The sequence below is a fragment of the Rhinoderma darwinii genome, chromosome 4 (assembly GCF_050947455.1).
Source record: "Rhinoderma darwinii isolate aRhiDar2 chromosome 4, aRhiDar2.hap1, whole genome shotgun sequence".
Taxonomy (NCBI): Eukaryota; Metazoa; Chordata; class Amphibia; order Anura; family Rhinodermatidae; genus Rhinoderma; species Rhinoderma darwinii.
The window spans coordinates 4597296-4622474 of record NC_134690.1 but is presented as its reverse complement, the minus strand read 5'-3'; the positions used below and the strand labels follow the sequence as shown (position 1 = coordinate 4622474).

Here is a 25179-nt window from a genome sequence, read left to right as displayed (position 1 = left end):
TGCCACATTAAGGTGACATAGTACTCCATTCATTGTACAAATCACTGCATTTCTATAGATAATAACATCCCATGCTGCCAGCTAAACTTGGAAAATATTATAGTTAATGGCTTAATCCCATAAATGTAGGCACGTACCTGAGGATACCTGTATATTCCAGTCACACTTTCCATGGAAATGGACGATGAGGAAAGTCTGTGCCCCACTATTCCGGCCAATTTACCCCTTTCATAGCAACTGTAATTTGGCATCATTAACTCCCGTCCTGAAATAATACTCAGCACGTTCTGGATGGCTTTGGTTTCTACTTTGCAGGTAGCGTAGACTGTGTAACCCAGGGTAATGTTCTGTAAGATGTCTTTACTGCTGTTTATTTCTTCTATGGCAAAAAGGAAAGCCAGGAGATGCCTGAAATATTGGAGAGATGGTCTGCAATATACAATATCCAATTAGACAGGAGTGTGAATGAACAATAAAGCAACAATGGCAAAATTAACTAAGGAGATATATCTGACTAAACCAGCCACCTATATTGGAAAGCAGCAATATAGACAAATTCATTGGTGGATAATCCACAGGGAGTATTGATACATAAAACATAAACTATGAAGAGGAAGAAGTGGAAGAAGATTACAGTGTATACGCCCTGTCAGAAGGAACTCATACTGTATGATCAGCCGTAGGATCTACGTCCCACTAAAGTCTACTGACCATTTTGTTCAGGATGTTGCTATGCAAAAAAAGAGATTACAGAACAGCAAAACAATTAAAGAACAGACAACAGTCTAAACAGAGACATATCAAACAGTAATATTGGGTAGTTACAATCAGGTATATAAGGTATACCAAATATGTCGGGGAAAAAGCCCAAAAAGAAAAATGACATCTATATACAATTCCAAGACAAAATCCAGGCATATAGAACAGTTCACATAGTGGTTACTCACCCAATGGTGCAGGACAAATCCTGTATCAAAGGACAGGGGAAATATTTTTGAGATAGGGTGAAAGGGTCAATGTGAATAGTATGAGCTATATATCCAGAGGTCTAATTGTTTCTGGAAGTTATGGAAGAACTCTTATTGGATTGTGAGGATTTTGTCATACATACATGTGGATTGACTGAAGAAATCACTCACCAATTCTAGGTTGGGAGGGTGTTTTTCAGTAAATTGTAATGGCTAGTTTCGTGGACATCAAAAGATGTGCAACTACAGTTCTCCAGGAATAAGGAAAACTATCTATACCTATAAACAGAAGCAGCAGCTCAGGTTGGAGCGTGAGATTGCGTTTCGTCAATGTTGACATGATGTGTTGAACAGTCAACCATAGTGGGTGGATGTTTTTACATTCCCTCAGTATATGTAAAAGGGAACCTTACATCAGAAAGACTTATAGATGGTATAGAATGACCTCTGCCATTGGCTGGTAGTAAATGTTAACCCTCTGTCTCATTCCCATTTCAATATAGGAGAGGGTTTGGTGAAATTGGATTTGTCACTGCGAAGATTATAAAAAAAGGAAATTTCCCTAAGTCTCTGAGACAACAGTCCGAATATTATAAAACCTGGGCAATAAGAGAGTCTCCAGGAGGGGGTTTGTCTGTAAGAAGTCTCAGAGTTGCAAAAGTTGATAATATTCTCTATGTTGTATGTGAAATCGGACATATAAATATTAAAAAGAAAAATGACCCACTTGGTTATAAAGTTCATGTAGCATTCCAATTCCTTTATTGATTCAGGGTAAAAGATTCAAGAAAGGAATCTTATTCTCCCGGGAAAAACAGCGGCACATGGAACAACGGTAATGTTTATTGTTCAAAGTATTTCCAATGAGAAACTGCCATATGTTATAAGGAGTTTGGAAAGAGGTCAGGTTTGATGGGGCAGCGTTAAATTGCCAAAGAAATTTAATTAGTCGTAGATTAAGGGGGTCAGGGCCACTTAAATGGTGTTCTTCTTTGAACCTAATGTTTTTATAGCTTTTCCTGCCACCAATGAGATAGTTGGTCCAGGATACAGGCTCTAAAGTCGTCAGTAAGGTTTGGTGTTGAGGAAGTTATGGCTCAAAATATATTAGACTGAACTTTTAGACGAATGTTTCAACCAACACTCACTGCGGAAATTTATGCAGCTTCAGATCATATATTATATAGATATATTTATTGGAGAGAAGTAGAGACATTGCTTGTAGGCTCAAAAATACTCCTCTGAGGTTTATTAATCAAACAATTACAATAATATCTTTCAAAAGGGAAATAGGATTTCAGCCAATCATTTACAATTTAACAATAACTCTGATTCAGCCAATAGCATACAATGAGAATATTTCATATTGAGCAAATCACAGAAATACAACATGTTTCAAATGTAATTGTAATGACGGGGTAGGGAGACAGACAGGTGAGCCCTAATCTACCCGCCACTCAGTCCCTGCCTACTTGCAACGACCCGTCAAAGGCAACGGGGTACAACTAGGCGACGGTCCCTACGCTCAGTAAGTGCACGACAGACAAACAGACAAAGGTACACAGAAGCCAGGGAAACGGGCAGCTGCCCACAGAGACACCGTGAGCAACGAGAGTAGTGGACGAGCCGAATCAAACCAGGAGTGGACAAGGTACAAAACGCTGAGCAGGAGAGTGGTCAGTAAGCCAAGGTCAATAACAAGCAGAGGATCAGTAGTTCAAGCAGTAGCAGCAGAGCCAGGAAACAAGCAGAGCAGAATCACAGGCAAAGGAGGAACAGGAAAGGCAGGTATAAATAGACAGTGGGCGGGAGCTAGCTCCGTCTGGCCAGGCTGTGATAGGCTCTCCCACTCCTAAGCCTGCCATCCTGAGTGGTGGAAGATGGAGTCAGTCTCACAGACATAGGAGCAGGTGCAGACTGATTACCCACGGGCGTCGACACAGAAGCTGTGTCTGGCAGATCCTTTACAGTACCCCCCCCTTTTATGAGGGGCCACTGGACCCTTTCTAGGTGGACCTGGCTTATTGGGGAAACGAAGGTGGAACCTCCTGAGCAATACCCCAGCGTGAACATCCCGGGCTGGTACCCAAGTCCTCTCCTCAGGCCCGTATCCTCTCCAATGGACCAGGTACTGTAGTGAGCCTTGGACCATCCTGCTGTCCACAATCTTGGCCACCTCGAATTCTACCCCCTCAGGGGTGAGAACAGGGACCGGAGGTTTCCTCGAGGGAGCCAAGGACGGGGAGCAGCGTTTAAGGAGGAAGGCATGAAACACGTCGTGTACTCGAATAGACGGGGGCAACTCCAGTCGGAAGGAGACAGGGTTAAGGACTTCAATGACCTTGTACAGCCCTATAAACCGGGGAGCAAACTTCTTGGATGGGACTTTAAGGCACACATTTTTTGAAGATAGCCACACCAGATCCCCGACCACAAACAAGGGGTTAGCAGAATGTCTTCTATCTGCCTGAGTCTTTTGTATGCTCTGGGATGCCTCTAGGTTCTTCTGAACCTGGGCCCAGACTATGCACAGTTCCCAATGAACGACCTCTACCTCGGGATTGTTGGAACTACCAGGTGAAACGGAGGAGAACCGTGGATTAAACCCAAAATGACAGAAAAAGGGGGAGACCCCTGACGAGTTACTGACCCGGTTATTAAGGGAAAATTCGGCGAGGGGAATGAAGGAGACCCAATCATATTGACAGTCAGAGATAAAACACCTTAAATATTGTTCTAGAGACTGATTAGTCCTATCAGTTTGGCCATTAGTTTCAGGATGGAAGGCCGAGGAGAAGGACAGATCAATCTCCAACTTCTTACAGAAGGCTCTCCAAAACAATTAAACAAATTGTACCCCTCTGTCAGAAACAATATTGACAGGAACCCCATGGAGAAGCAGGATGTGTTTGACAAACAAGGTAGCTAAAGTCTTAGCATTGGGTAGTTTCTTGAGGGGCACAAAGTGGCACATCTTACTGAAGCGGTCTACTACAACCCACACCACCGACTTGCCTTGAGATGGAGGCAAATCGGTGATAAAATCCATGGAGATATGGGTCCAAGGACTCTGGGGAATGGGCAAAGAACATAGTAAGCCCGCTGGTCGGGACCTGGGAGTCTTGGACCTAGCACAAACTTCACAAGCGGCGACGTAGGCCTTAATGTCTTTAAGCAACCCAGGCCACCAATAGTTTCTGGCAATGAGGTGCTTGGTACCCAGGATGCCTGGATGGCCAGATAGTGCAGAGTCATGATTTTCCCTAAGTACCCTTAGCCGGAATTGCAGGGGAACAAACAGCTTGTTCTCAGGAAGGTTCCCGGGAGCTGAACCTTGATCAGCCGCAATTTCGGAGACTAAATCAGAATCAATAGAGGAAATTATTATACCTGGAGGCAATACACAAGCAGGATCTTCCTCCGAAAGAGGGCTGGCCATGAAGCTACGCGACAGTGCATCAGCCTTAATATTTTTAGACCCAGCCCTATAGGTGACCAAAAAGTTGAATCTGGTAAAAAATAACGCCCATCGAGCTTGTCTCGGGTTTAGCCTCCGGGCAGATTCTAGGAAAACCAGATTCTTGTGGTCGGTAAGGACCGTTACCTGGTGCCTAGCCCCCTCCAGGAAGTGGCGCCACTCTTCAAATGCCCATTTAATGGCTAAGAGTTCGCGGTTGCCAATATCATAGTTACTCTCAGTGGGCGAAAACTTCCTGGAGAAGTAGGCACAGGGACGGAGATGGGTGAGGGACCTGGTACCATGGGACAAGACAGCAACCACTCCCACCTCGGAGGCGTCAACCTCCACGATGAATGGCTCCATTTGTTTGGGCTGAACCAGTACTGGGGCCGAGATAAAGCACTTCTTAAGGACCTCAAAAGCCTGGACAGCCTCAGGAGGCCAGTGGAGGAGATCAGCACCTTTGCGAGTGAGATCCGTAAGAGGCTTAGCGATGACCGAGAAGTTAGCAATAAATCTCCTGTAATAATTAGCAAACCCCAGGAAGCACTGTAACGCCTTCAGGGAGGCAGGTTGGACCCATTCCGCCACAGCCTGGACCTTGGCGGGGTCCATGCGGAATTCATGAGGAGTGAGGATTTGACCCAAAAATGGTATCTCCTGCACCCCAAACACACATTTTTCGGTCTTATCAAACAGTTTGTTTTCCTGAAGGGCCTGGAGCACCTTCCTGACATGCTCAATGTGGGAGGACCAGTCCTTGGAAAACACAAGTATGTCATCAAGGTACACTACAAGAAATACCCCCAGGTAGTCTCTTAAAATCTCATTTATGAAATTCTGTAAGACAGCGGGAGTATCACACAACCCAAAGGGCATGACGAGGTATTCGAAATGACCTTCAGGCATGTTAAACGCAGTCTTCCACTCATCCCCCTCTTTAATGCGGATAAGGTTATAAGCCCCCCGTAGATCAAACTTAGAGAACCATTGGGCCCCCTGAACCTGATTGAATAGATCAGGAATCAAAGGAAGGGGGTACTGGTTCCTTACTGTGACCTTATTCAAGTTCCGGTAGTCAATGCACGGCCTAAGACCACCATCCTTCTTCCCTACGAAGAAGAAGCCAGCACCTAACGGAGAAGTAGAGGGGTGAATGTAACCCTTGGCCAGGCATTCCTGGATATACTCTCTCATGGCTTCACGTTCGGGACAAGAGACATTAAATATCCTACCCTTAGGGACCTTAGGTCCTGGTACCAAATCGATTGCGCAATCGTATTCTCTATGAGGAGATAACACTTCAGAGGCCTCCTTAGAGAAAACATCAGCGAAGTCCTGAATAAACTCAGGTAGAGTGTTCACCTCCTCAGGGAGAGAAATAGAATTAACAGAAAAACATGACGTCATGCATTCATTACCCCATTTGGTAAAATCCCCAGTATTCCAGTTAAACGTGGGATTATGCAACTGCAACCAGGGAAGGCCTAAAACCAAATCGGACAATAATCCCTGCATCACCAGTACAGAGCACTGCTCCAAATGCATGGAGCCAACAAGGAGTTCAAAAACAGGGGTATGCTGTGTAAAATAACCATTAGCAAGAGGAGTGGAGTCGATACCCACTACCGGGACAGGTTTTGGCAAATCAATGAATGGCATAGCTAGAGACATAGCAAATTCCACAGACATAATATTAGCAGAAGACCCTGAATCCACGAAGGCACTGACGGTAGCAGACCTACCACCAAAAGAGACCTGAAAGGAAAGCAATATTTTAGTAGGTTTCATATTTACGGGAAATACCTCTGCGCCCAAGTGACCTCCCCGATGATCACTTAGGCGCGGAAGTTTTCTGGCTGCTTATTCTTACGCCTAGGGCAGTTGTTCACTTGATGCTTGCCATCCCCACAGTAGAAGCAGAGACCATTTTTCCTGCGGAACTCTCTACGTTGTTGGGGGGACACGGAGGCCCCGAGTTACATAGGTACATCCGAGTCTTCCGTGGAAGAACGAAGCAACAAAACCTCGGGAGGCATCATGGGGGAGTCAGAGGAGAAGGCTCAAAAATGTTCAAGTCGTCGTTCCCTGAGACGTCGGTCAAGTCGTACCGCTAAAGCCATAACCTGATCTAGGGAGTCAGAAGAGGGATAGCTAACTAGCAGGTCTTTCAGGGTGTTCGACAGACCCAATCTAAACTGGCACCTTAAGGTAGGGTCATTCCACTGAGAAGCTACACACCACTTCCTAAAGTCAGAACAATACTCCTCAACAGGTCTCTTACCCTGACGTAAAGTCACCAGCTGACTCTCGGCAACGGCAGTCTTGTCAGTCTCGTCATAAATGAGCCCGAGAGCAGAAAAGAAAAGATCAACGGAGGAAAGTTTAGGGGCGTGTGGAGCCAAGGAGAAGGCCCATTCTTGGGGCCCGTCCTGGAGCCGGGACATAATTATACCCACCCGCTGGCTCTCAGAACCTGAGGAGTGGGGCTTTAAGCGAAAATAGAGCCTACAACTCTCACCGATAGAAAAGAGAAAAAAGTCTTCCGGTCCCCTGAGAACCGGTCGGGCAACTTGAGGTGGGGTTCAAGATGTGAGGTGGGGGGCACTACCAGGGTAGCATCATGCTGGTTGTCCCTCTGAGCCAGGGCTTGGACCTGTAGGGAGAGGCCCTGCATTTGCTGAGCCAGGGTCTCAAGGGGGTCCATAGTTGTGTCAGGGACCAGGGTAGACTAGGTATATGGGCCTGTGATTATGTAATGACGGGGTAGGGAGACAGACAGGTGAGCTCTAATCTACCCGCCACTCAGTCCTGCCTACTTGCAGTGACCCGTCCTAGGCGACGGGGTACAACTGGGCGACGGTCCCTACGCTCAGTAACTGCATGACAGACAAACAGACAAAGGTACACAGAAGCCAGGGAAACAGGGCAGCTGCCCACGGAGACACCGTGAGCAACGAGAGTAGTGAACGAGCCGAGTCAAACCAGGAGTGCACGAGGTACAAAACGCTGAGCAGGAGAGTGGTCAGTAAGCCAAGGTCAATAACAAGCAGAGGATCAGTAGCAGTAGCAGCAGAGCCAGGAAACAAGCAGAGCAGAATCACAGGCAAAGGAGGAACAGGAAAGGCAGGTATAAATAGACAGAGGGCGGGAGCTAGCTCCGGCTGGCCAGGCTGTGATAGGCTCTCCCACTCCTAAGCCTGCCATCCTGAGTGGTGGAAGATGGAGTCAGTCTCACACACATAGGAGCAGGTGCAGACTGATTACCCACGGGCGTCGACACAGAAGCTGTGTCTGGCAGATCCTTTAAAGTTATATTATAATTCTACAATAGATGTTTACGTAAGACTCGCATCATGCGAACGCACCCTACGGTATCCGACAGTGGTGAGTAGATGCGAGCGCTGGCTTCTCCTGGGGAGGAGGCTGGGGCCAGCGCTTGCCAACTTGTGGCTGCGCCTGTCAGGGGGAGAACGGAGCTGACAGCCCGCAGCCACGAACATGACAGTATGCCTCCTCTTACGCCCCCTCTTCCTGGGACTAGAGCGAGAGTGAAACTTTTTCAGAAGAGCAGCAGCATTGAGGTTCTCCTCCGGCTCCCAAGAACTCTCTTCAGAACCAAATCCCCTCCAATCCACCAAATAAAAGGTCTTTCCTCTCACTCTTTTGGTGTCTAGGATCTCTTGAACCTCAAAGGTGTCTGAAGGGCCGCAGGCGACAACCACAGGGCAAGGAGCATTGGTGTAGCGGTTCAGGACCACTGGCTTCAGGAGGGATACATGGAAGGAGTTGGGCATCTTGAGGGTAGGAGGCAGCCGAAGCTTATAGGCGACAGGGTTGATCTGTTGTAGGATCTCGAATGGTCCGAGGAACCTGGGAGCAAACTTGCATGACGGCACTCTTAATCGAATGTTCCTGGAGGACAGCCAGACCTTTGTGCCAGGAAGAAACTGAGGCAGTTCTCTTTTCCTTGGTTATAAAGTTCATATAGCATTGTTCATGTAGCGCGGCACTAGATCAGGATACAAGTATAGGATACAGGAACAGGAACACTGGGAGAAGAAAACACTAGGAAGCCCAATGCAAGACAGACTAGGAATCACAACAAAGCTGAGGCATAGAACTAGGGGGCTGGACCCCTCTTATAGTCCTGAGTACTCACGGGTCAAAGTTCATGAACGAAGTGAGGTGCGCGCGCTGCCCATTTAAGAGTAGGCACGAGCATGCGCGCGCACCCTATGGGATCCGGCAGTGGTGAGTAGAAACAAGCGCTGGCTTCCCCTGAGGAGGAGGCTGGGGCCAACGCTTGCCGACTCGTGGCTGCGGCTCTCAGGGGGAGAATGGAGATGACAGCCCGCAGCCACGGACATGACAGGGGGTGATATTACATTTATAGAGAAGCTGATATTACATTTATAGAGGAGGTGATATTAAATTATAGAGGAGGTGATATTACATTATAGAGGGGGTGATATTACATTATAGAAGAGGTGATATTACATTATAGAGGGGGAGATATTACATAGGAGGCGATATTACATTATAGAGGAGGTGATATTACATTATAGAGGGGGTGATATTACATTATAGAGGGGGTGATATTACATTATAGAGGAGGGGATATAACATTATAGAGGAGGCGATATTACATTATAGAGGGGGTGATATTACATTATAGAGGAGGCGATATTACATTATAGAGGAGGTGATATTACATTATAGAGGAGGCGATATTACATTATAGAGGAGGCGATATTACATTATAGAGGAGGTGATATTACATTATAGAGGAGGTGATATTACATTATAGAGGAGGTGATATTACATTATAGAGGAGGCGATATTACATTATAGAGGAGGTGATATTACATTATAGAGGGGGTGATATTACATTATAGAGGAGGTGATATTACATTATAGAGGAGGTGATATTACATTATAGAGGAGGTGATATTACATTATAGAGGAGGTGATATTACATTATAGAGGAGGTGATATTACATTATAGAGGAGGTGATATTACATTATAGAGGAGGCGATATTACATTATAGAGAAGGCGATATTACATTATAGAGGAGGTGATATTACATTATAGAGGAGGTGATATTACATTATAGAGGGGGTGATATTACATTATAGAGGAGGTGATATTACATTATAGAGGAGGTGATATTACATTATAGAGGAGGTGATATTACATTATAGAGGAGGTGATATTACATTATAGAGGAGGAGATATTACATTATAGAGGAGGTGATAATACATTATAGAGGAGGTGATATTACATTATAGAGGAGGTGATATTACATTATAGAGGAGGCGGTATTACATTATAGAGGGGGTGATATTACATTATAGAGGAGGTGATATTACATTATAGAGGAGGTGATATTACATTATAGAGGAGGGGATATTACATTATAGAGGAGATATTACATTATAGAGGAGGTGATATTACATTATAGAGGAGGTGATATTACATTATAGAGGGGGTGATATTACATTATAGAAGAGGTGATATTACATTATAGAAGAGGTGATATTACATTATAGAGGAGGTGATATTACATTATAGAGGAGGTGATATTACATTATAGAGGAGGTGATATTACATTATAGAGGAGGTGATATTACATTATAGAGGAGGTGATATTACATTATAGAGGAGGTGATATTACATTATAGAGGAGGTGATATTACATTATAGAGGTGGTGATATTACATTATAGAGGAGGCGATATTACATTATAGAAGAGGTGATATTACATTATAGAAGAGGTGATATTACATTATAGAGGAGGTGATATTACATTATAGAGGAGGTGATATTACATTATAGAGGAGGTGATATTACATTATAGAGGAGGTGATATTACATTATAGAGGAGGTGATATTACATTATAGAGGAGGTGATATTACATTATAGAGGTGGTGATATTACATTATAGAGGAGGCGATATTACATTATAGAGGGGGTGATATTACATTATAGAGGAGGTGATATTACATTATAGAGGTGATATTACATTATAGAGGGGGTGATATTACATTATAGAGGGGGTGATATTACATTATAGAGGAGGTGATATTACATTATAGAGGAGGTGATATTACATTATAGAGGAGGCGATATTACATTATAGAGGAGGCGATATTACATTATAGAGGAGGTGATATTACATTATAGAGGAGGTGATATTACATTATAGAGGGGGTGATATTACATTATAGAGGAGGTGATATTACATTATAGAGGAGGTGATATTACATTATAGAGGAGGTGATATTACATTATAGAGGAGGTGATATTACATTATAGAGGAGGAGATATTACATTATAGAGGAGGTGATAATACATTATAGAGGAGGTGATATTACATTATAGAGGAGGTGATATTACATTATAGAGGAGGCGATATTACATTATAGAGGGGGTGATATTACATTATAGAGGAGGTGATATTACATTATAGAGGCGGTGATATTACATTATAGAGGAGGTGATATTACATTATAGAGGAGGAGATATTACATTATAGAGGAGGAGATATTACATTATAGAGGAGGTGATATTACATTATAGAGGAGGTGATATTACATTATAGAGGGGGTGATATTACATTATAGAGGAGGTGATATTACATTATAGAGGAGGTGATATTACATTATAGAGGAGGTGATATTACATTATAGAGGGGTGATATTACATTATAGAGGAGGTGATATTACATTATAGAGGAGGTGATATTACATTATAGAGGAGGTGATATTACATTATAGAGGAGGTGATATTACATTATAGAGGGGGTGATATTACATTATAGAGGGGGTGATATTACATTATAGAGGGGGCGATATTACATTATAGAGGAGGTGATATTACATTATAGAGGAGGGGATATTACATTATAGAGGAGGTGATATTACATTATAGAGGAGGTGATATTACATTATAGAGGAGGTGATATTACATTATAGAGGTGATATTACATTATAGAGGGGGTGATATTACATTATAGAGGAGGTGATATTACATTATAGAGGAGGCGATATTACATTATAGAGGAGGTGATATTACATTATAGAGGAGGTGATATTACATTATAGAGGAGGTGATATTACATTATAGAGGGGGCGATATTACATTATAGAGGAGGTGATGTTACATTATAGAGGAGGTGATATTACATTATAGAGGAGGTGATATTACATTATAGAGGAGGTGATATTACATTATAGAGGAGGTGATATTACATTATAGAGGGGGTGATATTACATTATAGAGGAGGTGATATTACATTATAGAGGAGGTGATATTACATTATAGAGGAGGTGATATTACATTATAGAGGAGGTGATATTACATTATAGAGGGGGTGATATTACATTATAGAGGAGGTGATATTACATTATAGAGGAGGTGATATTACATTATAGAGGGGGTGATATTACATTATAGAGGAGGTGATATTACATTATAGAGGAGGTGATATTACATTATAGAGGAGGTGATATTACATTATAGAGGAGGTGATATTACATTATAGAGGAGGTGATATTACATTATAGAGGAGGTGATATTACATTATAGAGGAGGTGATATTACATTATAGAGGAGGTGATATTACATTATAGAGGAGGTGATATTACATTATAGAGGAGGTGATATTACATTATAGAGGAGGTGATATTACATTATAGAGGGGGTGATATTACATTATAGAGGAGGTGATATTACATTATAGAGGGGTGATATTACATTATAGAGGGGGTGATATTACTTTATAGAGGAGGTGATATTACATTATAGAGGAGGTGATATTACATTATAGAGGGGGTGATATTACAGTATAGAGGGGGTGATATTACATTATAGAGGAGGTGATATTACATTATAGAGGAGGTGATATTACATTATAGAGGTGATATTACATTATAGAGGGGGTGATATTACATTATAGAGGGGGTGATATTACATTATAGAGGAGGTGATATTACATTATAGAGGAGGTGATATTACATTATAGAGGAGGAGATATTACATTATAGAGGAGGTAATATTACATTATAGAGGAGGTGACATTACATTATAGAGGGGGTGATATTACATTATAGAGGGGGTGATATTACATTATAGAGGAGGTGATATTACATTATAGAGGAGGTGATATTACATTATAGAGGAGGAGATATTACATTATAGAGGAGGTAATATTACATTATAGAGGAGGTGATATTACATTATAGCGGTGGTGATATTACATTATAGAGGGGGTGATATTACATTATAGAGGAGGTGATATTACATTATAGAGGAGGTGATATTACATTATAGAGGAGGTGATATTACATTATACAGGAGGTGATATTACATTATAGAGGAGGTGATATGACATTATAGAGGGGGTGATATTACATTATAGAGGAGGTGATATTACATTATAGAGGAGGCGATATTACATTATAGAGAAGGCGATATTACATTATAGAGGAGGTGATATTACATTATAGAGGAGGTGATATTACATTATAGAGGGGGTGATATTACATTATAGAGGAGGTGATATTACATTATAGAGGAGGCGATATTACATTATAGAGGAGGTGATATTACATTATAGAGGAGGTGATATTACATTATAGAGGAGGAGATATTACATTATAGAGGAGGTGATAATACATTATAGAGGAGGTGATATTACATTATAGAGGAGGTGATATTACATTATAGAGGAGGCGATATTACATTATAGAGGGGGTGATATTACATTATAGAGGAGGTGATATTACATTATAGAGGAGGTGATATTACATTATAGATGAGGGGATATTACATTATAGAGGAGATATTACATTATAGAGGAGGTGATATTACATTATAGAGGAGGTGATATTACATTATAGAGGGGGTGATATTACATTATAGAGGAGGTGATATTACATTATAGAGGAGGTGATATTACATTATAGAGGAGGTGATATTACATTATAGAGGAGGTGATATTACATTATAGAGGAGGTGATATTACATTATAGAGGAGGTGATATTACATTATAGAGGAGGTGATATTACATTATAGAGGAGGTGATATTACATTATAGAGGAGGTGATATTACATTATAGAGGTGGTGATATTACATTATAGAGGAGGCGATATTACATTATAGAGGGGGTGATATTACATTATAGAGGAGGTGATATTACATTATAGAGGTGATATTACATTATAGAGGGGGTGATATTACATTATAGAGGGGGTGATATTACATTATAGAGGAGGTGATATTACATTATAGAGGAGGTGATATTACATTATAGAGGAGGCGATATTACATTATAGAGGAGGCGATATTACATTATAGAGGAGGTGATATTACATTATAGAGGAGGTGATATTACATTATAGAGGGGGTGATATTACATTATAGAGGAGGTGATATTACATTATAGAGGAGGTGATATTACATTATAGAGGAGGTGATATTACATTATAGAGGAGGTGATATTACATTATAGAGGAGGAGATATTACATTATAGAGGAGGTGATAATACATTATAGAGGAGGTGATATTACATTATAGAGGAGGTGATATTACATTATAGAGGAGGCGATATTACATTATAGAGGGGGTGATATTACATTATAGAGGAGGTGATATTACATTATAGAGGAGGTGATATTACATTATAGAGGAGGGGATATTACATTATAGAGGAGATATTACATTATAGAGGAGGTGATATTACATTATAGAGGAGGTGATATTACATTATAGAGGAGGGGATATTACATTATAGAGGAGGTGATATTACATTATAGAGGAGGTGATATTACATTATAGAGGAGGTGATATTACATTATAGAGGTGATATTACATTATAGAGGGGGTGATATTACATTATAGAGGAGGTGATATTACATTATAGAGGAGGCGATATTACATTATAGAGGAGGTGATATTACATTATAGAGGAGGTGATATTACATTATAGAGGAGGTGATATTACATTATAGAGGGGGTGATATTACATTATAGAGGAGGTGATATTACATTATAGAGGAGGTGATATTACATTATAGAGGGGGTGATATTACATTATAGAGGAGGTGATATTACATTATAGAGGAGGTGATATTACATTATAGAGGGGGTGATATTACATTATAGAGGAGGTGATATTACATTATAGAGGAGGTGATATTACATTATAGAGGAGGTGATATTACATTATAGAGGAGGTGATATTACATTATAGAGGAGGTGATATTACATTATAGAGGAGGTGATATTACATTATAGAGGAGGTGATATTACATTATAGAGGAGGTGATATTACATTATAGAGGTGATATTACATTATAGAGGAGGTGATATTACATTATAGAGGAGGTGATATTACATTATAGAGGTGATATTACATTATAGAGGAGGTGATATTACATTATAGAGGAGGTGATATTACATTATAGAGGAGGTGATATTACATTATAGAGGAGGTGATATTACATTATAGAGGAGGTGATATTACATTATAGAGGAGGTGATATTACATTATAGAGGTGGTGATATTACATTATAGAGGAGGCGATGTTACATTATAGAGGGGGTGATATTACATTATAGAGGAGGTGATATTACATTATAGAGGTGATATTACATTATAGAGGGGGCGATATTACATTATAGAGGGGGTGATATTACATTATAGAGGAGGTGATATTACATTATAGAGGAGGTGATATTACATTATAGAGGGGGTGATATTACATTATAGAGGAGGTGATATTACATTATAGAGGAGGTGATATTACATTATAGAGGGGGTGATATTACATTATAGAGGAGGTGATATTACATTATAGAGGAGGTGATATTACATTATAGAGGGGGTGATATTACATTATAGAGGAGGTGATATTACATTATAGAGGAGGTGATATTACATTATAGAGGAGGTGATATTACATTATAGAGGAGGTGATATTACATTATAGAGGAGGTGATATTACATTATAGAGGAGGTGATATTACATTATAGAGGAGGTGATATTACATTATAGAGGAGGTGATATTACATTATAGAGGTGATATTACATTATAGAGGAGGTGATATTACATTATAGAGGAGGTGATATTACATTATAGAGGTGATATTACATTATAGAGGAGGTGATATTACATTATAGAGGAGGTGATATTACATTATAGAGGAGGTGATATTACATTATAGAGGAGGTGATATTACATTATAGAGGAGGTGATATTACATTATAGAGGAGGTGATATTACATTATAGAGGTGGTGATATTACATTATAGAGGAGGCGATGTTACATTATAGAGGGGGTGATATTACATTATAGAGGAGGTGATATTACATTATAGAGGTGATATTACATTATAGAGGGGGCGATATTACATTATAGAGGGGGTGATATTACATTATAGAGGAGGTGATATTACATTATAGAGGAGGTGATATTACATTATAGAGGAGGTGATATTACATTATAGAGGAGGTGATATTACATTATAGAGGAGGTGATATTACATTATAGAGGAGGTGATATTACATTATAGAGGGGGTGATATTACATTATAGAGGGGGTGATATTACATTATAGAGGAGGTGATATTACATTATAGAGGAGGTGATATTACATTATAGAGGAGGTGATATTACATTATAGAGGGGGTGATATTACAGTATAGAGGGGGTGATATTACATTATAGAGGAGGTGATATTACATTATAGAGGAGGTGATATTACATTATAGAGGTGATATTACATTATAGAGGGGGTGATATTACATTATAGAGGGGGTGATATTACATTATAGAGGGGGTGATATTACATTATAGAGGAGGTGATATTACATTATAGAGGAGGTGATATTACATTATAGAGGAGGAGATATTACATTATAGAGGAGGTGATATTACATTATACAGGAGGTGATATTACATTATAGAGGAGGTGATATGACATTATAGAGGGGGTGATATTACATTATAGAGGAGGTGATATTACATTATAGAGGGGGTGATATTACATTATAGAGGGGGTGATATTACATTATAGAGGGGGTGATATTACATTATAGAGGAGGTGATATTACATTATAGAGGAGGTGATATTACATTATAGAGGGGGTGATATTACATTATAGAGGAGGTGATGTTACATTATAGAGGAGGTGATATTACATTATAGAGGGGGTGATATTACATTATAGAGGAGGTGATATTACATTATAGAGGAGGTGATGTTACATTATAGAGGAGGTGATATTACATTATAGAGTAGGTGATATTACATTATAGAGGAGGTGATATTACATTATAGAGGAGTGATATTACATTATAGAGGAGGTGATATTACATTATAGAGGAGGTGATATTACATTATAGAGGAGGTGATATTACATTATAGAGGGGGTGATATTACATTATAGAGGAGGTGATATTACATTATAGAGGAGGTGATATTACATTATAGAGGGGGTGATATTACATTATAGAGGAGGTGATATTACATTATAGAGGGGGTGATATTACATTATAGAGGAGGTGATATTACATTATAGAGGAGGTGATATTACATTATAGAGGAGGTGATATTACATTATAGAGGGGGTGATATTACATTATAGAGGAGGTGATATTACATTATAGAGGAGGTGATATTACATTATAGAGGGGGTGATATTACATTATAGAGGAGGTGATATTACATTATAGAGGAGGTGATATTACATTATAGAGGGGGTGATATTACATTATAGAGGAGGTGATATTACATTATAGAGGAGGTGATATTACATTATAGAGGAGGTGATATTATAGAGGAGGTGATATTACATTATAGAGGAGGTGATATTACATTATAGAGGAGGTGATATTACATTATAGAGGGGGTGATATTACATTATAGAGGAGGTGATATTACATTATAGAGGAGGTGATATTACATTATAGAGGAGGTGATATTACATTATAGAGGAGGTGATATTACATTATAGAGGAGGTGATATTACATTATAGAGGAGGAGATATTACATTATAGAGGGGGTGATATTACATTATAGAGGAGGTGATATTACATTATAGAGGAGGAGATATTACATTATAGAGGGGGAGATATTACATTATAGAGGGGTGATATTACATTATAGAGGAGGTGATATTACATTATAGAGGAGGAGATATTACATTATAGAGGGGTGATATTACATTATAGAGGAGGTGATATTACATTATAGAGGAGGCGATATTACATTATAGAGGAGGTGATATTACATTATAGAGGAGGTGATATTACATTATAGAGGAGGTGATATTACATTATAGAGGAGGTGATATTACATTATAGAGGAGGTGATATTACATTATAGAGGAGGTGATATTACATTATAGAGGGGGTGATATTACATTATAGAGGGGGTGATGTTACATTATAGAGGGGGTGATGTTACATTATAGAGGAGGTGATATTACATTATAGAGGAGGTGATATTACATTATAGAGGGGGTGATATTACATTATAGAGGGGGTGATATTACATTATAGAGGAGGTGATATTACATTATAGAGGAGGTGATATTACATTATAGAGGTGATATTACATTATAGAGGAGGTGATATTACATTATAGAGGAGGCGATATTACATTATAGAGGGGGTGATATTACATTATAGAGGGGGTGATGTTACATTATAGAGGAGGTGATATTACATTATAGAGGAGGTGATATTACATTATAGAGGGGGTGATATTACATTATAGAGGGGGTGATATTACATTATAGAGGAGGTGATATTACATTATAGAGGAGGTGATATTACATTATAGAGGAGGTGATATTAAATTATAGAGGAGGTGATATTACATTATAGAGGAGGTGATATTACATTATAGAGGAGGTGATATTACATTATAGAGGGGGTGATATTACATTATAGAGGAGGTGATATTACATTATAGAGGAGGTGATATTACATTATAGAGGAGGTGATATTACATTATAGAGGAGGTGATATTACATTATAGAGGAGGTGATATTACATTATAGAGGAGGTGATATTACATTATAGAGGAGGTGATATTACATTATAGAGGAGGAGATATTACATTATAGAGGGGGTGATGTTACATTATAGAGGAGGAGATATTACATTATAGAGGGGGTGATATTACATTATAGAGGGGGTGATATTACATTATAGAGGAGGTGATATTACATTATAGAGGAGGTGATGTTACATTATAGAGGAGGTGATATTACATTATAGAGGAGGTGATATTACATTATAGAGGAGGTGATATTACATTATAGAGGAGGTGATATTACATTATAGAGGAGGTGATGTTACATTATAGAGGAGGTGATATTACATTATAGAGGAGGTGATATTACATTATAGAGGGGTGATATTACATTATAGAGGGGCTGATATTACATTATAGAGGGGGTGATATTACATTATAGAGGAGGTGATATTACATTATAGAGGAGGTGATATTACATTATAGAGGAGGTGATATTACATTATAGAGGAGGTGATATTACATTATAGAGGAGGTGATATTACATTATAGAGGAGGTGATATTACATTATAGAGGAGGTGATATTACATTATAGAGGAGGTGATATTACATTATAGAGGAGGTGATATTACATTATAGAGGAGGTGATATTACATTATAGAGGGGGTGATATTACATTATAGAGGAGGTGATATTACATTATAGAGGAGGTGATATTACATTATAGAGGAGGTGATATTACATTATAGAGGAGGTGATATTACATTATAGAGGAGGAGATATTACATTATAGAGGAGGTGATAATACATTATAGAGGAGGTGATATTACATTATAGAGGAGGTGATATTACATTATAGAGGAGGCGATATTACATTATAGAGGGGGTGATATTACATTATAGAGGAGGTGATATTACATTATAGAGGAGGCGATATTACATTATAGAGGGGGTGATGTTACATTATAGAGGAGGCGATGTTACATTATAGAGGAGGTGATATTACATTATAGAGGAGGTGATATTACATTATAGAGGAGGTGATATTACATTATAGAGGAGGTGATGTTACATTATAGAGGAGGTGATGTTACATTATAGAGGAGGTGATATTACATTATAGAGGAGGTGATATTACATTATAGAGGAGGTGATATTACATTATAGAGGAGTGATATTACATTATAGAGGAGGTGATATTACATTATAGAGGAGGTGATATTACATTATAGAGGAGGTGATATTACATTATAGAGGAGGTGATATTACATTATAGAGGGGGTGATATTACATTATAGAGGAGGTGATATTACATTATAGAGGAGGTGATATTACATTATAGAGGGGGTGATATTACATTATAGAGGGGGTGATATTACATTATAGAGGAGGTGATATTACATTATAGAGGAGGTGATATTACATTATAGAGGGGGTGATATTACATTATAGAGGAGGTGATATTACATTATAGAGGGGGTGATATTACATTATAGAGGAGGTGATATTACATTATAGAGGAGGTGATATTACATTATAGAGGGGGTGATATTACATTATAGAGGAGGTGATATTACATTATAGAGGGGGTGATATTACATTATAGAGGAGGTGATATTACATTATAGAGGAGGTGATATTACATTATAGAGGAGGTGATATTACATTATAGAGGGGGTGATATTACATTATAGAGGGGGTGATATTACATTATAGAGGAGGTGATATTACATTATAGAGGAGGTGATATTACATTATAGAGGGGGTGATATTACATTATAGAGGGGGTGATATTACATTATAGAGGAGGTGATATTACATTATAGAGGAGGTGATATTACATTATAGAGGGGGTGATATTACATTATAGAGGAGGTGATATTACATTATAGAGGGGGTGATATTACATTATAGAGGAGGTGATATTACATTATAGAGGAGGTGATATTACATTATAGAGGAGGTGATATTACATTATAGAGGGGGTGATATTACATTATAGAGGAGGTGATATTACATTATAGAGGAGGTGATATTACATTATAGAGGGGGTGATATTACATTATAGAGGAGGTGATATTACATTATAGAGGAGGTGATATTACATTATAGAGGAGGTGATATTACATTATAGAGGAGGTGATATTACATTATAGAGGAGGTGATATTACATTATAGAGGGGGTGATATTACATTATAGAGGAGGTGATATTACATTATAGAGGAGGTGATATTACATTATAGAGGAGGTGATATTACATTATAGAGGAGGTGATATTACATTATAGAGGAGGTGATATTACATTATAGAGGGGGTGATATTACATTATAGAGGAGGTGATATTACATTATAGAGGAGGTGATATTACATTATAGAGGAGGTGATATTATAGAGGAGGTGATATTACATTATAGAGGAGGTGATATTACATTATAGAGGAGGTGATATTACATTATAGAGGAGGTGATATTACATTATAGAGGAGGTGATATTACATTATAGAGGAGGCGATATTACATTATAGAGGAGGTGATATTACATTATAGAGGAGGTGATATTACATTATAGAGGGGGTGATATTACATTATAGAGGAGGTGATATTACATTATAGAGGAGGTGATATTACATTATAGAGGTGATATTACATTATAGAGGGGGTGATATTACATTATAGAGGAGGCGATATTACATTATAGAGGGGGTGATATTACATTATAGAGGAGGTGATATTACATTATAGAGGAGGTGATATTACATTATAGAGGTGATATTACATTATAGAGGGGGTGATATTACATTATAGAGGGGGTGATATTACATTATAGAGGAGGTGATATTACATTATAGAGGAGGTGATATTACATTATAGAGGAGGAGATATTACATTATAGAGGAGGTGATATTACATTATACAGGAGGTGATATTACATTATAGAGGAGGTGATATGACATTATAGAGGGGGTGATATTACATTATAGAGGAGGTGATATTACATTATAGAGGAGGCGATATTACATTATAGAGAAGGCGATATTACATTATAGAGGAGGCGATATTACATTATAGAGGAGGTGATATTACATTATAGAGGGGGTGATATTACATTATAGAGGAGGTGATATTACATTATAGAGGAGGTGATATTACATTATAGAGGAGGTGATATTACATTATAGAGGAGGAGATATTACATTATAGAGGAGGTGATAATACATTATAGAGGAGGTGATATTACATTATAGAGGAGGTGATATTACATTATAGAGGAGGCGATATTACATTATAGAGGGGGTGATATTACATTATAGAGGAGGTGATATTACATTATAGAGGAGGTGATATTACATTATAGAGGAGGTGATATTACATTATAGAGGAGGTGATATTACATTATAGAGGAGGTGATATTACATTATAGAGGAGGTGATATTACATTATAGAGGAGGTGATATTACATTATAGAGGAGGTGATATTACATTATAGAGGAGGTGATATTACATTATAGAGGAGGTGATATTACATTATAGAGGAGGGGATATTACATTATAGAGGGGGTGATATTACATTATAGAGGAGGTGATATTACATTATAGAGGAGGTGATATTACATTATAGAGGGGGTGATATTACATTATAGAGGAGGTGATATTACATTATAGAGGTGATATTACATTATAGAGGGGGTGATATTACATTATAGAGGGGGTGATATTACATTATAGAGGAGGTGATATTACATTATAGAGGAGGTGATATTACATTATAGAGGAGGCGATATTACATTATAGAGGAGGCGATATTACATTATAGAGGAGGTGATATTACATTATAGAGGAGGTGATATTACATTATAGAGGGGGTGATATTACATTATAGAGGAGGTGATATTACATTATAGAGGAGGCGATATTACATTATAGAGGAGGTGATATTACATTATAGAGGAGGTGATATTACATTATAGAGGAGGAGATATTACATTATAGAGGAGGTGATAATACATTATAGAGGAGGTGATATTACATTATAGAGGAGGTGATATTACATTATAGAGGAGGCGATATTACATTATAGAGGGGGTGATATTACATTATAGAGGAGGTGATATTACATTATAGAGGAGGTGATATTACATTATAGAGGAGGGGATATTACATTATAGAGGAGATATTACATTATAGAGGAGGTGATATTACATTATAGAGGAGGTGATATTACATTATAGAGGAGGGGATATTACATTATAGAGGAGGTGATATTACATTATAGAGGAGGTGATATTACATTATAGAGGAGGTGATATTACATTATAGAGGTGATATTACATTATAGAGGGGGTGATATTACATTATAGAGGAGGTGATATTACATTATAGAGGAGGCGATATTACATTATAGAGGAGGCGATATTACATTATAGAGGAGGTGATATTACATTATAGAGGAGGTGATATTACATTATAGAGGGGGTGATATTACATTATAGAGGAGGTGATATTACATTATAGAGGAGGTGATATTACATTATAGAGGGGGTGATATTACATTATAGAGGAGGTGATATTACATTATAGAGGAGGTGATATTACATTATAGAGGGGGTGATATTACATTATAGAGGAGGTGATATTACATTATAGAGGAGGTGATATTACATTATAGAGGAGGTGATATTACATTATAGAGGAGGTGATATTACATTATAGAGGAGGTGATATTACATTATAGAGGAGGTGATATTACATTATAGAGGGGGTGATATTACAGTATAGAGGGGGTGATATTACATTATAGAGGAGGTGATATTACATTATAGAGGAGGTGATATTACATTATAGAGGTGATATTACATTATAGAGGGGGTGATATTACATTATAGAGGGGGTGATATTACATTATAGAGGAGGTGATATTACATTATAGAGGAGGTGATATTACATTATAGAGGAGGAGATATTACATTATAGAGGAGGTGATATTACATTATCAGGAGGTGATATTACATTATAGAGGAGGATATTACATTATAGAGGAGGTGATATTACATTATAGAGGAGGTGATATTACATTATAGAGGAGGTGATATTACATTATAGAGGAGGTGATGTTACATTATAGAGGGGGTGATATTACATTATAGAGGTGGTGATATTACATTATAGAGGAGGTGATATTACATTATAGAGGAGGTGATATTACATTATAGAGGAGGATATTACATTATAGAGGAGGTGATATTACATTATAGAGGAGGTGATATTACATTATAGAGGAGGTGATATTACATTATAGAGGAGGTGATATTACATTATAGAGGAGGTGATGTTACATTATAGAGGAGGTGATATTACATTATAGAGGGGGTGATATTACATTATAGAGGAGGTGATATTACATTATAGAGGAGGTGATGTTACATTATAGAGGAGGTGATATTACATTATAGAGGAGGTGATATTACATTATAGAGGAGGTGATATTACATTATAGAGGAGTGATATTACATTATAGAGGAGGTGATATTACATTATAGAGGAGGTGATATTACATTATAGAGGAGGTGATATTACATTATAGAGGGGGTGATATTACATTATAGAGGGGGTGATATTACATTATAGAGGAGGTGATATTACATTATAGAGGAGTGATATTACATTATAGAGGAGGTGATATTACATTATAGAGGAGGTGATATTACATTATAGAGGAGGTGATATTACATTATAGAGGGGGTGATATTACATTATAGAGGGGGTGATATTACATTATAGAGGGGGTGATATTACATTATAGAGGTGATATTACATTATAGAGGGGGTGATATTACATTATAGAGGAGGTGATATTACATTATAGAGGGGGTGATATTACATTATAGAGGGGGTGATATTACATTATAGAGGAGGTGATATTACATTATAGAGGAGGTGATATTACATTATAGAGGAGGTGATATTACATTATAGAGGAGGTGATGTTACATTATAGAGGAGGTGATATTACATTATAGAGGAGGTGATATTACATTATAGAGGAGGTGATATTACATTATAGAGGGGGTGATATTACATTATAGAGGAGGTGATATTACATTATAGAGGGGGTGATATTACATTATAGAGGAGGATATTACATTATAGAGGAGGTGATATTACATTATAGAGGAGGTGATATTACATTATAGAGGAGGTGATATTACATTATAGAGGAGGTGATATTACATTATAGAGGAGGTGATATTACATTATAGAGGAGGTGATATTACATTATAGAGGGGGTGATATTACATTATAGAGGAGGTGATATTACATTATAGAGGAGGTGATATTACATTATAGAGGAGGATATTACATTATAGAGGAGGTGATATTACATTATAGAGGAGGTGATATTACATTATAGAGGAGGTGATATTACATTATAGAGGAGGTGATGTTACATTATAGAGGAGGTGATATTACATTATAGAGGAGGTGATATTACATTATAGAGGAGGTGATATTACATTATAGAGGGGGTGATATTACATTATAGCGGTGGTGATATTACATTATAGAGGAGGTGATATTACATTATAGAGGAGGTGATATTACATTATAGAGGAGGATATTACATTATAGAGGAGGTGATATTACATTATAGAGGAGGTGATATTACATTATAGAGGAGGTGATATTACATTATAGAG

The 25179-nt window shown here is 38.0% G+C and overlaps 1 protein-coding gene across 1 annotated transcript in view; it reads right to left on the bottom strand.

Moving 5' to 3' along the window:
• Nucleotides 1-25179, bottom strand: part of LOC142759194 (vomeronasal type-2 receptor 26-like) — a 67753-nt gene that overhangs the window by 39074 nt on the left and 3500 nt on the right. The window contains exon 2 of the mRNA XM_075861126.1: nt 138-429. Within this exon, the coding sequence (XP_075717241.1) occupies nt 138-429 (292 nt within the window). The remainder of the gene's footprint in view (nt 1-137; nt 430-25179) is intronic.